Source organism: Poecilia reticulata, chromosome 8 (genome assembly GCF_904066995.2).
Source record: "Poecilia reticulata chromosome 8, P_reticulata-male-v2, whole genome shotgun sequence".
Taxonomy (NCBI): domain Eukaryota; kingdom Metazoa; phylum Chordata; class Actinopteri; order Cyprinodontiformes; family Poeciliidae; genus Poecilia; species Poecilia reticulata.
The window spans coordinates 27,440,819-27,455,708 of NC_088837.1; the positions used below are offsets into that span (position 1 = coordinate 27,440,819).

At 46.2% G+C, this 14,890-nt stretch overlaps 2 protein-coding genes across 6 annotated transcripts; both read left to right on the forward strand.

Moving 5' to 3' along the window:
• Nucleotides 1-672: 672 nt before the first annotated feature.
• Nucleotides 673-2,260, forward strand: eif1 (eukaryotic translation initiation factor 1). 3 transcript variants are annotated; one of them, XM_008417205.3, is made up of 4 exons: nucleotides 673-873; nucleotides 1,291-1,454; nucleotides 1,552-1,653; nucleotides 1,738-1,926. In XM_008417205.3, the coding sequence occupies exons 1-4, from the start codon at nucleotides 843-845 to the stop codon at nucleotides 1,765-1,767; spliced, it is 327 nt and encodes a 108-aa protein (XP_008415427.1). In that variant the 5' UTR covers nucleotides 673-842; the 3' UTR covers nucleotides 1,768-1,926. The 3 variants fall into 3 exon arrangements, with proteins under 3 accessions (XP_008415427.1, XP_081466566.1, XP_008415426.1); XM_081610440.1 differs by having other exon boundaries at nucleotides 674-873; nucleotides 1,552-1,673; nucleotides 1,716-1,754; XM_008417204.3 differs by having other exon boundaries at nucleotides 675-873; nucleotides 1,822-2,260.
• Nucleotides 2,261-3,191: 931 nt separating this feature from the next.
• Nucleotides 3,192-14,811, forward strand: LOC103469496 (uncharacterized). Of its 3 annotated transcripts, none has more exons than XM_081610438.1 (5): nucleotides 3,192-3,521; nucleotides 3,622-3,677; nucleotides 4,178-4,288; nucleotides 6,938-7,078; nucleotides 14,020-14,811. In XM_081610438.1, exons 2-5 carry the CDS (start codon nucleotides 3,672-3,674, stop codon nucleotides 14,101-14,103), a joined length of 342 nt encoding a protein of 113 aa, XP_081466564.1. In that variant the 5' UTR covers nucleotides 3,192-3,521; nucleotides 3,622-3,671; the 3' UTR covers nucleotides 14,104-14,811. The 3 variants fall into 3 exon arrangements, with proteins under 3 accessions (XP_081466564.1, XP_081466565.1, XP_081466563.1); XM_081610439.1 differs by having other exon boundaries at nucleotides 3,194-3,521; nucleotides 3,849-4,288; nucleotides 14,124-14,811; XM_081610437.1 differs by having other exon boundaries at nucleotides 3,194-3,521; nucleotides 14,124-14,811.
• The last annotated feature ends 79 nt before the right edge of the window (nucleotides 14,812-14,890 follow it).

Consider the following 14,890-nt stretch of genomic DNA (forward strand, 5'->3'; position numbering starts at 1 on the left):
CAAATAAAAGAAATGTAACAATACACTCAGCACTTGTAAAAACACTCCTTGAGTATGTATTACATTTATGTTTTGAAATTTCATATCTTGTGAGACGTATACATGTTTTTATATGCAAGAACATCCTGTGGTTTTATTTTTACTTCATACAGATGACTAAACTTTTTTTTGAAAAAAAAAAAATATATTTATATATATATATTACATAAATGACTTGGTCTTAGATGAATATATATATTTCATAAATGATACGGCTCTTTGAAATGAATGAATCCTGAAGTTTCACTTCCTTTCAAACAGCCATAAGTGCCATAACTAGTAACATTTGAATATGATTTTAAGCATAAATATGAAATGTAATTCTGTAAACATGTCAAGTATTACCAGCAGTACTTGGACTGACCAGTAATTATTGTGATGATTATATGCAGTGATCTTTATAGTTCTCAGTAATAATAGTAATCAATAGTTACAGTTATTGTATTACAGTCATTTATACTTATAGTCGTCAATAGGTATGTTTTTGTCTCCTTGTTGTGATGATGACCTCACATTCACAGAAAATGACGTAATCTTTCCGGTAATGTGGAGAAGCCTTCTCGGGGCGGGACTTCTGAGCCGCACGGCAGTTACGCGTTGACGTCAGTTTCGGGGCGTGTCTATAAAGCCTTGTTTTCGCAGCTCTTGTCTCCATTTTGTGAGAGCTGGTGAGAACGAGCCGACCGGGCGTCCCAGCGAGCAGAACCCACTAAAACAACCAGAACAGGAGAGAAAAGAGACAGTCAGCAGCCGAACCGCCCCAGAACCAAGTTATTATCCGAAAGGAAAGCAAATCTTATCGTATGTCCGCTATCCAGAACCTCCAAACTTTTGGTGAGTGCTTTTCTGTCGACGCAGAAGGTGGGGGAAGGGCGGGAGGATTTAGAGGATTTTGTTGTTTTTTGAATTGGCTTCCTTTAATTCTGTCTTTATCAAGTTGATGTGAGCGGTTTGATGTTAAAGAGTAGAACTCTAAAAACGTTTTGTTGTTGGGTTTTATTCTCTATCGGGATTGAGGCCTTCAGACCAACATCCGCCATTACTGGGCCTAAAGAAGCTAACGGTCCGGCTAACAGGCTGTTAGCTCCCCTAACCGGGACCGCTCTGGTCCCCGGGCCAGTTATTGTGTAAATATATAGATTCTGTGGAGTAAGTTTGAAATATGATCCCCCTTATAAAAACGGGATATGTCTTATTGTTCCGGAAGTTGGATCAGGTCCAGACCCGGTTCTGATCGTCTTGCTCTTTCAGACCCCTTTGCTGATGCAACTAAGGGTGATGACCGCCTCCCAGCCGGGACTGAGGACTACATCCACATAAGAATCCAGCAGAGGAACGGCAGGAAGACCCTCACCACTGTCCAGGGCATCTCGGCCGACTATGACAAGAAGAAGCTAGTCAAGGCCTTCAAGAAGGTAACATGTGGCGGCACATCTGGAGCTGCAGCCTTTCTGCCCTGAACCTTGACCTGGATGTGCAGTGAGCCGACCTGCAGCTTGTTTCTGTTAACAGAAGTTCGCCTGCAATGGGACAGTGATTGAGCATCCGGAGTATGGTGAAGTGATCCAACTTCAGGGAGATCAGCGCAAGAATATCTGCCAGTTCCTGATTGAGGTAGTTAGTCTCTTCTGGAGGTAGTTAGTCTCTTCTGGAGGTAGTTAGTCTCCTCTGTGGAGGTAGTTAGTCTCCTCTGTGGAGGTAGTTAGTCTCCTCTGTGGAGGTAGTTAGTCTCAGGTCTTCATGGCTCTCTCTCTCTCTCTCTCTCTCTCTCTCTCTCTCCAGATTGATCTGGCCAAGGAGGAGCAGCTCAAAGTCCACGGCTTCTAGACGCGGCCGGCGGCCCCCCCCCTCTCTCCTGGACGGCCATCACGACCCCTGCAACCCTGACCCCCTCCTTTATGTGCTGCTGTTGCCCTTCCTCCTTCTCCCCCCTCCTCTGCGACCCCACCAGCTCCTCTTAGCCAGCGGGCGAATTACCTCTGAAGAACATGGGACTCTGTACCTCCACTACCGCCCTGCGACACCAGGGGGCAGCCTTGCTCTCACACAGACACACCGCTGCAGCTCCACACATCAGGGATGAGTGGTGACGACCCTCCCTCACACACTTCCTCCTTCCATGTCCCTCTGGTTTTTCTTTTAGGTGCCACAAGGAGGCGCTGCTTCATGTAACGTTTTTGTTTTGTACTTTAAGGTGTTTCAATAAAACGATGAGTCTCCATTTGCTGGGTGGAGTGTTGTCCTGGGGGTCGGGTCGGGTCGGGTCGGGTCGGAGCCGTCTGATTGGCCGAAAGGCTTTAGTTTGCAGCAAATGGTTTGGCTGTAGCTATCCAAGCCGGTTCACTGTGATGGAGCGGTTCTGGTGCTGACCCGCTTTCCGGTGGTCCGATCTTAACTAAATGTGCTTCTGGATGAGCTTCATGTCCTAAAATGCAATAATTTATGCAGAAGTATTAAAGCCATGCTGACTGAGATGGAAGGTATCAATAAAGCTTTTACAGCCGATTCTGTGTGGATGGTTCTGATCAACCTGGAGGGAAAACCCAATCTGCTCTACACGCTCACTGCAACTCATCAGAACCAGGAAGATCCAATCTGGCTTTATTTCAATAGTTTTCTCATTTAATCAGGACTTTTCTGGACCCAGTTAGAAAACTGAAGTTCAGTTAAACGGATCAATTCAACATCATCAGACCTGATGGAAAATGGTTCTGTACCTGACAAAGCAGCTTCAGCAGAACCAGACTCTGAAATGGGATTCTGTCCTGGCAGAGGTTCTGGTTCTGGAGCCTGTTGACCTCCTGACCCCAGTCTGGTTAAAGATGGTGGTTCTGGTCTGGCCGTGTTCAGAACCAGCGACTGGTTTCCTTTCAAATAAAGGTTTGAACTAAACTTATTTTTTTAACAGACCTAATAAATGTATCAAGTTTATGCCTTAAAACAAATTAAGGGAATAATACATTTATGAATTATCTGACTTCATCTGTTTCTCGCATGTTAAATTGTTTCCAACACTTAAAATGTGGTTACATTTTAGAACATTTGCACCTTTGAATAAAAATGGTCAAATTAAAATCATTCAGAAAACCCTCTTGTTTCTTCAAAGTGAAAGAAAAAAAAAGACATTTCGCTCTCGCCTCTTCGGTCCCTCGCAGGCTTCCGTCGGTCTCCATGGTAACGCTGCGGATGCCGCCATCGCTCGTTTGTTTTCGCTCTTCCTGCTTTTCTTCGATATTTCAGGATGAGGAAGAAGAAAAGCGACGTTATTTGGTTTCTGTTAGACTTGAGTTTCACTCACTGAGCGGTGGGTTGAAATTGTTTCCAGAAAAGGTTCGGTACCGCCGGTTCTGTTCATGTGGACCAGGTCCGGTTGTTTTTAGGGTTCTAGATTAGCTTTTTCATCCGAACAGTGTCCGGAGTCTGGAGCTGAAGTTGGCCTCTGATTGGGAGGTCGATTAAAGGGTTATTTCACTGAATTTAAGGTAAAACTTCTAAAACAGGAGAAACATGTTATCCCTGAATGCATCATCGATTGTGATACATAATCGAACATTGATGATCTGGCGGTGATTGCTGTTTCAGGCTCAGGAATCTGTTGAAGGTTCTGCCCCGGACGCAGGAGAAGACGCAGCATGCAGGTCAGCATCTAGAAAAGAAACATCTAGAGCAGGGGTGTCAAACTCCAGTCCTGAAGGGCCGGAGCCCTGCAGTGTTTAGATGAGCCACAGGTACAAAACACCTGAATCAAATGGCTTAATGACCTCCTCAGTTCTCCAGAGTCTTGCTAATGACCTAATTATTCTATTCAGGTGGTGCAGCAGAGGCACATCTAAAAGGTGCAGGACTCCGGCCCTCCAGGACTGGAGTTTGACACCCTGATCTAGAGCAACTGGAGGGCCGGAGTCCTGCAACTTTAGGTTCATCTCCACTTCAACACACCTGAGTCAGATTCTGAGCTGTTAGCAGAACCTGGCGGCACCGAGGAGGAGATTCAGCTGTTGGGTTCAAGTGTGTTGGACCAGAGAGACGTTAAGAGCTGCAGGACTCCGGCCTTCCAGGACCAGGATGGCCCACCCCGATCTAGACTGAGCAGAACATCTAGAATGGGTGGATCTACACTGACAGATGTGCCCTGCAGGTGCTGCCACCCTGGGGCCTCGGCCTCCCTCTGCCTGCAGTGATGCTGATCGCTGTCGGTCTCTACATGATGGTTCTGGGGGTCGGGCTGTGGATCCGCTACTGCCTCAAGGTTGGTTCTGATGACCCGTTAGATCAGGGTTGGTTCTGATGACCCATTGGACCAGGGTTGGTTCTGATGGTGCCCTGCTTTAATATTCACACCCTGAACAACCAACAGAATAAGGTTCTATTGGGTTTCTGAACCAGAAAATAATTTTTGGTTTTCGACAGTTTTACAAGTAAAAGCCTGAAAAGTGCGGCAGGCATTTGTCTTCCGCACTCCTCTCCCCTGGTGTTTCCATGGCAACCTTTGGTCTGAAGCCACCCAGCTGGTCTGATCAGGAGGCAGAGCGTGACTCAGACGATGCAGCGCTAATGAAGACTGATCAGACTTTAACTAGACACCTGAGGCCTCCCTCTCTCTCCTTCACACTAAAACTTTCGGACAAATTTAGAAAAGAAAGTCTGGATGTATAAAATCGTCCCCACGCTCTCCTTTCCTTTATAAATCCTATTTTACAGTAAAAGGAAACCAGTCGCCTGCATAAAAACATGAATCTAAATAAGTATAAATACCTGGAAGTCTGCCGCCGCCACGTGAAACGGTAACCATGGCAACATCCTTGTTTGTACCAGTATAAGTATCTATAATAATAATATATGTAGCAGACCCCCCCAAATGAAGGATTTTGGCTTTACTGATGCTGGTCAGGTTTATTGAAGTAAACCGTAAGAAAAACTGAAAACAACGTTCAAAACTTCACCGTAAAAACCAAGAATCATGATTCCAATTGATCAATATTAGAAATATCCTATTTATAGAATAAACGTACCTTAATAATAAGATACATTTATAACTGTTGCAACTTCTGTTCTCTCTGTTGCCAAGCAGCCGCTGCACAACACACACAGAGGAAGCTCTCCCATCAAAATAAAAGCATTAAATTCAAAAACCAGAAGTCAACAAAATAAAGGCAATAAACGCTAAAAAGGAACGCAACAAATAAGGAGCTTAACCTGGAGTTATTTACAACATATTTTATTTAAAAGGTGTTTTCAGGGCACAAAAATCAAAATAATAAATTAAAATAACCCAAAGTAAAGAGTGAAGCTGTTCGGGTCGGACCTGCTGCTGCAGCAGAGCCTCCGGGTCGGACCTGCTGCAGCAGCAGAGCCTCCGGGTCGGACCTGCTGCAGCAGCAGAGCCTCCAGGTCGGACCTGCAGCTGCAGCAGAGCCTCCGGGTCGGACCTGCTGCAGCAGCAGAGCCTCCGGGTCGGACCTGCTGCAGCAGCGGAGCCTCCGGGTCGGACCTGCTGCAGCAGCGGAGCCTCCGGGTCGGACCTGCTGCAGCAGCGGAGCCTCCGGGTCGGACCTGCTGCAGCAGCGGAGCCTCCGGGTCGGACCTGCTGCAGCAGCGGAGCCTCCGGGTCGGACCTCCTGCAGCAGCGGAGCCTCCGGGTCGGACCTGCTGCAGCAGCGGAGCCTCCGGGTCGGACCTCCTGCAGCAGCGGAGCCTCCGGGTCGGACCTGCTGCAGCAGCGGAGCCTCCGGGTTAGACCTGCTGCAGCAGCGGAGCCTCCGGGTTAGACCTGCTGCAGCAGCGGAGCCTCCGGGTCGGACCTGCTGCAGCAGCGGAGCCTCCGGGTCGGACCTCCTGCAGCAGCGGAGCCTCCGGGTCGGACCTGCTGCAGCAGCGGAGCCTCCGGGTCGGACCTGCTGCAGCAGCGGAGCCTCCGGGTCGGACCTGCTGCAGCAGCAGAGCCTCCGGGTCGGACCTGCTGCAGCAGCGGAGCCTCCGGGTCGAACCTGCTGCAGCAGCGGAGCCTCCGGGTCGAACCTGCTGCAGCAGCAGAGCCTCCGGGTCGAACCTGCTGCAGCAGCAGAGCCTCCAGATCAAACCTGCTGCAGCAGAGCCTCCAGGTCGGACCTGCTGCAGCAGCGGAGCCTCCAGCCGGATTACAGTCCAGAGAGGCTCTGAGTGGGAATCTGGACGTTTGTCAGCAGCAGGAGCTTCATGTACAGAGATGCTTTCTGTCCATAAGGCAGCTGGACCGGTACCGGTACCGCAGCTGGACCGGTACCGGTACCGCTGGGCTCTGCTCAGATCCAGGATGATCAGTCTGGATGGATCTAAAGCTGATCAACCATCAGATCCATCTGATCAGTGATCAATCCTCCATCAGAGCTCCTCAGGTAGCGGCTCACCTGGACCAGCTGCTGCTGGACCTGATCAGAACCGAACCTGGTGGGTCCATCTGCTGACCAGCTGTTTTCTCTGCAGTCAGAATGAAACGAGTTTCATCTTCATGGTTTCACCATCCTGGAGTTTATTTTCTGTTTTTCAGCTTATTGAGGATAAATGTGGTTCAGTTTCATCGTTTAAACACTAAAATCATTAAATCATTAAAACATAAAAACATAAAAACATTAAATCATTAAATGATTAAAACATAAAAACATTAAAACATGTGGTTTGATTCCTGGTCTAATTAACTGAATCAGGTTTCAGTGGATTTCTGAGTTTTGACTCTTTGTAGTTCCATATTGTTCACAGGTAAAGTTTGTAGATTTACACCATCAGTTCATCTTTAACATGCCGACATGTGTGTAAAATATGTTGCCACACATTATTTGTGCGTACGGCGCTTTAACGTGAGGCCTCTGGTCTCCCTGGGACTAAATGCTTACCCTGGTCTCTGTGTGTAATGTCCCCTCAGGACGTCTGTCCCCCGTGTCCCAGCTGTCCCTGCTGTCCCACTGTCTCCGTCTGTGACCAATGCTTCAGACTCGCTGAGATGTGCGACTGCCGTTTACCAGGCGTCAGCACATTCCTGCCAGACTCATGTTCCAACACTCCGGTGAGATGGATGGATGATGGATGGATGGATGATGGATGGATGATGGATGTATGAATGAATGGATGATGGATGGATGATGGATGGATGATGGATGGATGGATGAATGATGAATGATGGATGGATGGATGATGGATGGATGATGGATGGATGATGGATGGATGATGGATGGATGATGGATGATGAATGATGGATGGATGAATGATGAATGGATGATGGATGGATGGATGAATGATGGATGGATGATGGATGGATGATGGATGGATGGATGATGGATGATGGATGGATGATGGATGGATGATGGATGGATGATGGATGATGGATGGATGATGGATGATGAATGATGGATGGATGAATGATGAATGGATGATGGATGGATGGATGATGGATGGATGATGGATGATGAATGATGGATGGATGAATGATGAATGGATGATGGATGGATGGATGATGGATGGATGATGGATGATGAATGATGGATGGATGAATGATGAATGAATGATGAATGGATGATGGATGATGGATGATGGATGGATGATGGATGATGAATGATGGATGGATGAATGATGAATGGATGATGGATGGATGGATGAATGATGGATGGATGATGGATGGATGATGGATGGATGATGGATGATGAATGATGGATGGATGAATGATGGATGATGGATGGATGATGTAGGACCAAAACTGACATAGGAAATAAAATAATAAATATTTAAATAAAGGAATAAATAAAAGCATAAATATATATTTAGTTTTTCCTTTTTCCCTTATACATGAGTTTCTGTCAATATTTATATATTTTTTCATGCGTTTTGTCAAGAAAAATAGATATTTTGCTTTGTCGGTTTTTGCTTCTCTCTTTTCCCGTTTGCTGTTTTTCTGCTGCATCGTTATGTTAATGAGGAGCCGTCCAGCTCCTCTCCTATTGGCCAATAGGAGAGGAGCCGTCCAGCTCCTCTCCTATTGGCCAATAGGAGAGGAGCCGTCCAGCTCCTCTCCTATTGGCCAATAGGAGAGGAGCCGTCCAGCTCCTCTCCTATTGGCCAATAGAGCTGTGGATCCAGCGTCACGCGTTCGGCTCGCTGCCATCTTTACAGGCCACAGACTAAAACAAACTTTGTCCCGATGGTTTTAATGTGTTACTGACTGCGGTGACGTTGGTTGTGAGTTGGATTTTCCAATATCCGCTGAGAAAGCGGCGTTTAGCTCTAGGTCTGTCCGATTTATGAACGCTAATTTCGGCCAGCCGTTCTCCAGCTCCCTCTTCAGCGCTCAGAGGTTCACTAACCTTAATTTGTGCTTCAGTGTTTTGGTTCCGTTAGCACTAAAGCCGTTTTCGCACTGCAAGGACCGGACCGGACCAGTTCCAGCCCCGTTGTGTTGGCATTACACTGAGGGCCATCGAAGCTGAACCTGACGTCATTATTTTTCAAACTAAACAATGGTTTCGATGTAGCGGCCGAAGCCTTTTCCTCACAGATGCTGCAGAAAACTCTCTTTTCTCGTTGACCGGATGAAAAAATGTACCTCATAATTAGACCAGGTGACTATATTGAGACGAATTAAAACTAATAATAAAAATATTGAAAAGAGCACTCTTTACAAAATACAGTTTAGTGAGAGCCAGCTGTCAATGGACCTTACCACAGGGCTGCGTTTCATTGGCTAATGGCCATTTTACCTCACAGCACAGCTACCACATGCCTGACCGTCTCACAAACACAAGCTACAGTAGTAAACATGCTAATGTACATCGTGGACTAGCAGACAGGCAGAAAGTTTTTGCGTCAGAACTCGAATGGTTCTCCACCGTCAGTGGGAATCTGTACAGGTGATGTCAGGTATCCTGATCGTGTTTGTGGAACTAAAATTCACAGATTTCCAAAATCTGAAACGGAAAGTCTTGCTTGGATCAAAGCTTGAGCACGACGCATTAGCTGCTCAACCGTCGTAGGATCAATAAGAACAAAGTGTCTGCTGGTTAAGTATTATTGCTTTGCTTTCTTTGTGTTTAGTGAATGAAAAAATAGTCAATAATAAAAACATCCATTATGAAAACCTTTTAGCCAAGTGCAGCATAATGGCAGTACTGATACAACTTCTACATCCTGAAGCCTGTCAGTTACAGCCTTACGATAGCTGAACAGATCAATATGCAATGTGTACCGAATCTGACATACATTAAAGATTTTATTTCACCTGAAAAGGCTTTTTACTAAACTGTAATCGTGTTAGCCATGCTAGCTTTTACTAAACTGTAATCGTGTTAGCCACGCTAATCGTGTTAGCCTCTGAATACCGTGTATCAGTTCTAGGCACATTCAAACCCTCAAAACCATGAATGTCCGACTTACCCAGCCTTGCAAGAACAACAGCCATCAGTGATCTTGTCCACGGATATATTTATGCTGAGGGTCTGAGGATCTGCTGTTTTCCTCATCGACTGGTAGCATTTAGCTGCAACGCCACAATGTTGGAGGCATCGCGTGGCTAAAATATCTTGATGTCGTCCAGAAAAGATGACATGAACTTGTTGGTTCCCTTGTTGTGGCTGATATTTTTTGAAAATCCGACAGAAATGCTAAACTAATCGACTCAGAAATATTCTGCAGTCAGTCGGAGTGAAAGACGCCATGTTTACATAGAAGCTAAGCTCCGCGAGGCTTTGTTTGTGAGACATGCAGCCATGTGGGACTTTAGAGGGCGTTTCTGGGCGGAGCTTGGTGAGGTCCATGGAAAATCAACGTCTGACTCCATAACAACCAGTGGCCAATCAGCTGCTGGTTCTAAGCAGAACCGCTTGGCCCGATTGGAACCACAGCTCTTGTGGTTCCAAGGTGCCGGGCAGAACCGGCCGCAAGTTCTAATGCGAACACGGTCGGAACCGTTCCATTCCTTGCAGTGCGAAAACTTCTTAAAACGGGTCAACCCGCCACCACGTCATCAGCAGAGCAGCAGTTTATTAAATCAGCTGATCAACCGCCGCTGTGCTCAGGCGAAAACTTATTAATAATCCAAATATAGACGTTAAGCCTGACAGCATAATGTAACAGACTGGATGTTGTTTTGCTGCTTTTTGTGTGGGAAATGTTTGTTATTTGGTGTTGATTCCTCTGATCGGTAATCTCTGCTCTGTGTGCTCGTTGAGCTGTTGTCTGTCGGTCGCCATGGCAACGGGTCAGCGTAAAAAAGGCAGAATAGAAGTGGTGTTTGGTTCTCACCTGTTTATCAGCTTTATTACCTTCACTGTCTGCAGACGCTGCAATTCATAAGTTAAACAAGCAACAAAAACTGAACTAATCCTCAAACTGCGGCTCCTGCAGCATATTTAAAATAAAACGACTGACCAATAAGAGAAATTTGCCCCTTTTTGCATCTTGACAGAACTAACAGAAACTAAACTGTTTATAGATTTGTATCACGGAGAATTTATGGTAACACTTTATTTGAAGGGGTGCATAAGACTGACATAACATCTGTCATGAACATAAAGACGTCTTTATGGATGTTTATGACAGTTGTCATGAAGTGTCATTCCATAAATAATAACAATTTAATGCAAAGTTGCTCTAAAAGTTGCATTAAAAGTCCATTATATACGGGCATCTGCTGCCACCCCTGAAAAAATCCACCCCATAAATATTTTTCTAGATCCGCCCCTGGGACTGCCAACAAATTTCCGAACTGAACACTCCTGTTAATAAATGTTAATAAATGTTAATAAATGTTAATAAATGGCTTGCCTTATGACCAACTGATACAAAAATTCAGGCTTTTACATGAAACAGACCCTTTTTTAAAATATCAAATCATATTCAATATTTTAAATCATTTTAATGTTAAATAATCTAATGTTTTCTTCAATAGCTTCCATATTATGTGCCACATTGACTAGAAATCATTGTGTAACCAACTGCGATCGACCGGTGGATCGTGGAAGGTTTAGAGTCTCAGCATCAGGAGACAAACTGAACCATCGCGTCCTCTTATCAAAATATTCATTATATATTATATATTAGAGGTGTGCCGATCGATCGGCCACCGATCATAATCGGCCGATTTCCGTGAAAAAGTTTCTGATCAGTGATCGCCGATCCCAGTTTCTTATTTCCGATCACCTGCATGTCATTTCGCCTGCAGCTGGTCTCTTTCCTTCGCGCTGCGCAACAAACCATGTTGAACTATGACGCACTGAGTGAAGCGGGACGTTTGGGTGTTGCGGCGGAAAATTGAAGCAGGTCAAACTGCATCAACACAACGAAGCTAATACGGTGGGGTGACAGTAGGGGGTACGGGCCGGCAGGTGCTGCTACCCCTAAAGGATTTAGCGGGTCCGCAGTACCTGCTAGAGAGGAGCGGCTGTCAGCTGTAAAGATCAACGGTTCACTGTGAGCCGTGACTGGTTAGTTTCTCAAGAAACATCTAAAACAGACTTAATCAGTTAATAAATAACTTTTTCTCATTTCATATCGTTTCTGAACTGATCCTGCTTTAATAGAGCAGCAGGTCCTCTGATTGGCTGAGAGCAGCAGGTCCTCTGATTGGCTGAGAGCAGCAGGTCCTCTGATTGGCTGAGAGCAGCAGGTCGTCCTCTGATTGGCTGAGAGCAGCAGGTCCTCTGATTGGCTGAGAGCAGCAGGTCCTCTGATTGGCTCAAAACGTTCAGAACTTTATTAAAGAACAACAACAATCAACATAACATGTTTTTCGGTTCCGTCACCAAAATAACAGCAGAGCAGGAGATTAAAGTGAACTAACCAACCACCGCTGTGTTCATGAGGATTATTGATGATAAATATCAAGCCTGAAAACCTGATATCGGACTGAATGTTATGTTTTAACATAATCTCTGGTCGGGAGGTTGCCATGGCAACGGCTGTGCTTAAATGACAGAGAGTAAAAATGTGCGACTGGTTTAGAGCTGATCACCTGTTCAGGTTATGAGGGACCCAAACGTTTCCAGAATGAAGCTCCTGCCGCCAGTATTTGTTCCGCCTCGCCTCCTCAGTCATTGATGTGAAGGTTTCGTCACCCGCAGTGAATTTTCTTGTAAGAGTTGTTTTGTCCAGCCGTCGTTTTTCTTCATGGAGAAGTTCTATGAGCGGTTGATCATCAATTGACATTTCACCATTTTTAAAGCGGGTGAAAATAACATACACTGCTCAAAAAAAATAAAGGAAACACTCAAATAACACATCCTAGATCTGAATGAATGAAATATTCTCATTGAATACTTTGTTCTGTACAAAGTTGAATGTGCTGACAACAAAATCACACAAAAATTATCAATTAACCAATGGAGGCCTGGATTTGGAGCCACACACAAAATTAAAGTGAAAAAACACACTACAGGCTGATCCAACTTTAATGTAATGTCCTTAAAACAAGTCAAAATGAGGCTCAGTATTGTGTGTGGCCTCCACGTGCCTGTATGACCTCCCTAAACGCCTGGGCATGCTCCTGATGAGGTGGTGGATGGTCTCCTGAGGGATCTCCTCCCAGACCTAGACTAAAGCATCCGCCAACTCCTGGATAGTCTGTGGTGCAACGTGACGTTGGTGGATGGAGCGAGACATGATGTCCCAGATGTGCTCAATCGGATTCAGGTCTGGGGAACGGGCGGGCCAGTCCATAGCTTCAATGCCTTCATCTTGCAGGAACTGCTGACACACTCCAGCCACATGAGGTCTAGCATTTTCCTGCATTAGGAGGAACCCAGGGCCAACCGCACCAGCATATGGTCTCACAAGGGGTCTGAGGATCTCATCTCGGTACCTAATGGCAGTCAGGCTACCTCTGGTGAGCACATGGAGGGCTGTGCGGCCCTCCAAAGAAATGCCACCCCACACCATTACTGACCCACTGCCAAACCGGTCATGCTGAAGGATGTTGCAGGCAGCAGACCGCTCTCCACGGCGTCTCCAGACTCTGTCACGTCTGTCACATGTGCTCAGTGTGAACCTGCTTTCATCTGTGAAGAGCACAAGGCGCCAGTGGCGAATTTGCCAATCCTGGTGTTCTCTGGCAAATGCCAAGCGTCCTGCACGGTGTTGGGCTGTGAGCACAACCCCCATCTGTGGACGTGGGGCCCTCATACCATCCTCATGGAGTCGGTTTCTAACCGTTTGTGCAGACACATGCACATTTGTGGCCTGCTGGAGGTCATTTTGCAGGGCTCTGGCAGTGCTCCTCCTGTTCCTTCTTGCACAAAGGTGGAGGTAGCGGTCCTGCTGCTGGGTTGTTGCCCTCCTACGGCCTCCTCCACGTCTCCTGGTGTACTGGCCTGTCTCCTGGTAGCGCCTCCAGCCTCTGGACACTGCGCTGACAGACACAGCAAACCTTCTTGCCACAGCTCGCATTGATGTGCCATCCTGGATGAGCTGCACTACCTGAGCCACTTGTGTGGGTCGTAGAGTCCGTCTCATGCTACCACGAGTGTGAAAGCAGCACCAACATTCAAAACTGACCAAAACATCAGCCAGACAGCAAAGGTACTGAGAAGTGGTCTGTGGTCCCCACCTGCAGAACCACTCCTTTATTGAGTGTCTTGCTAATTGCCAATAATTTCCATCTGTTGTCTATTCCATTTGCACAACAGCAGGAGAAACTGATCAATCAGTGTTGCTTCCTAAGTGGACAGTTTGATTTCACAGAAGTTTGATTTACTTGGAGTCATATTGTGCAGTTTAAGTGTTCCCTTTATATAGCTGGACGTTCTCCTCATTAACACGTCGATGCAGCAGAAATACAGCAAACAGAAAAAGACCAAGCAGAAAAGGGAGAAGCAAAAAAAGTCAAAGCAAAATATCAACCTTTTTTGACGCATGCTTAGGGGAAATGAAAAAAAGAAAATATATACATTACTTGACAGAAACTCATGTGTTAGGAAAAGGGAAAACTAAATATATATTTATTCTTTTATTTTTTTATTATGTCAGTTTTGGTCCTCCATACAATGGATGGATGATGGATGGATGCGGAGGCCACAGCTGGCCCTCCAGTGTGCTCTGTGGTCAGTCTGACCTCTGACCTCTGACCTCAGTGCTACAGCATGGACTGCGCCTGCACCTGCCAGCCTCCAGAGTGCGACTCCTGCAACTGCCTCTGCTTCGAGATCCGGATCAAGTAGAACCGAGAACTGGTTCTGACCCGCTCAGAGGAATGACATGGAGCTGGCCTGGTTCTGTTGAACAAAACCGACCCGTTTTCACCGACCCATCTCTGGTTCCGAACCGTTTTCTGAGTCTGTTTGGACGCAGCGCCCAGTCTGACCACCAGATGGTGCTGTCGCTCCACTCTGGGTTTCTGCGGCGACAGTGGGAACCGCACCAGGAACCCGGCCGGTTTGGACCCTCCTCTGCTAAAGTCTTCACACCCCTGACTTTGCCGGGTTGCCTCAGTCTGTTATGTTGCCCATCTGGCTACTTTGTTTGTGACGGTCGGTAAGAAAGAAGTAAAGGAGCTTTAGCTGTTCCCAACTGGACCAGCGGTCTCCAATCTGTGGCTCCTGGGCCACACATGGCCCTTTGGCCTCTTCACTGTGGCCCTTATTAAACCAACTATAAAGTTTTTATTCTAAAAGCAAAAAGAAGGGCTGGTTTGACCAGTTCTGTTTTTATACATTAATGCTTTGTTTTTGAATATAATTTAATGTTACGTGTCAAACTGTGTGCTCCATTTTAATTTAAGTGTTGGAGTAAAACTTAATTTGTTCTGAAATCCTAACATAACATTTTGTTGAATTCCTTTATTTATAAAAGAGGTAATGGGGCAGAGGGGCAGGAACAAGAAGGTTGCTGACCTCTGACA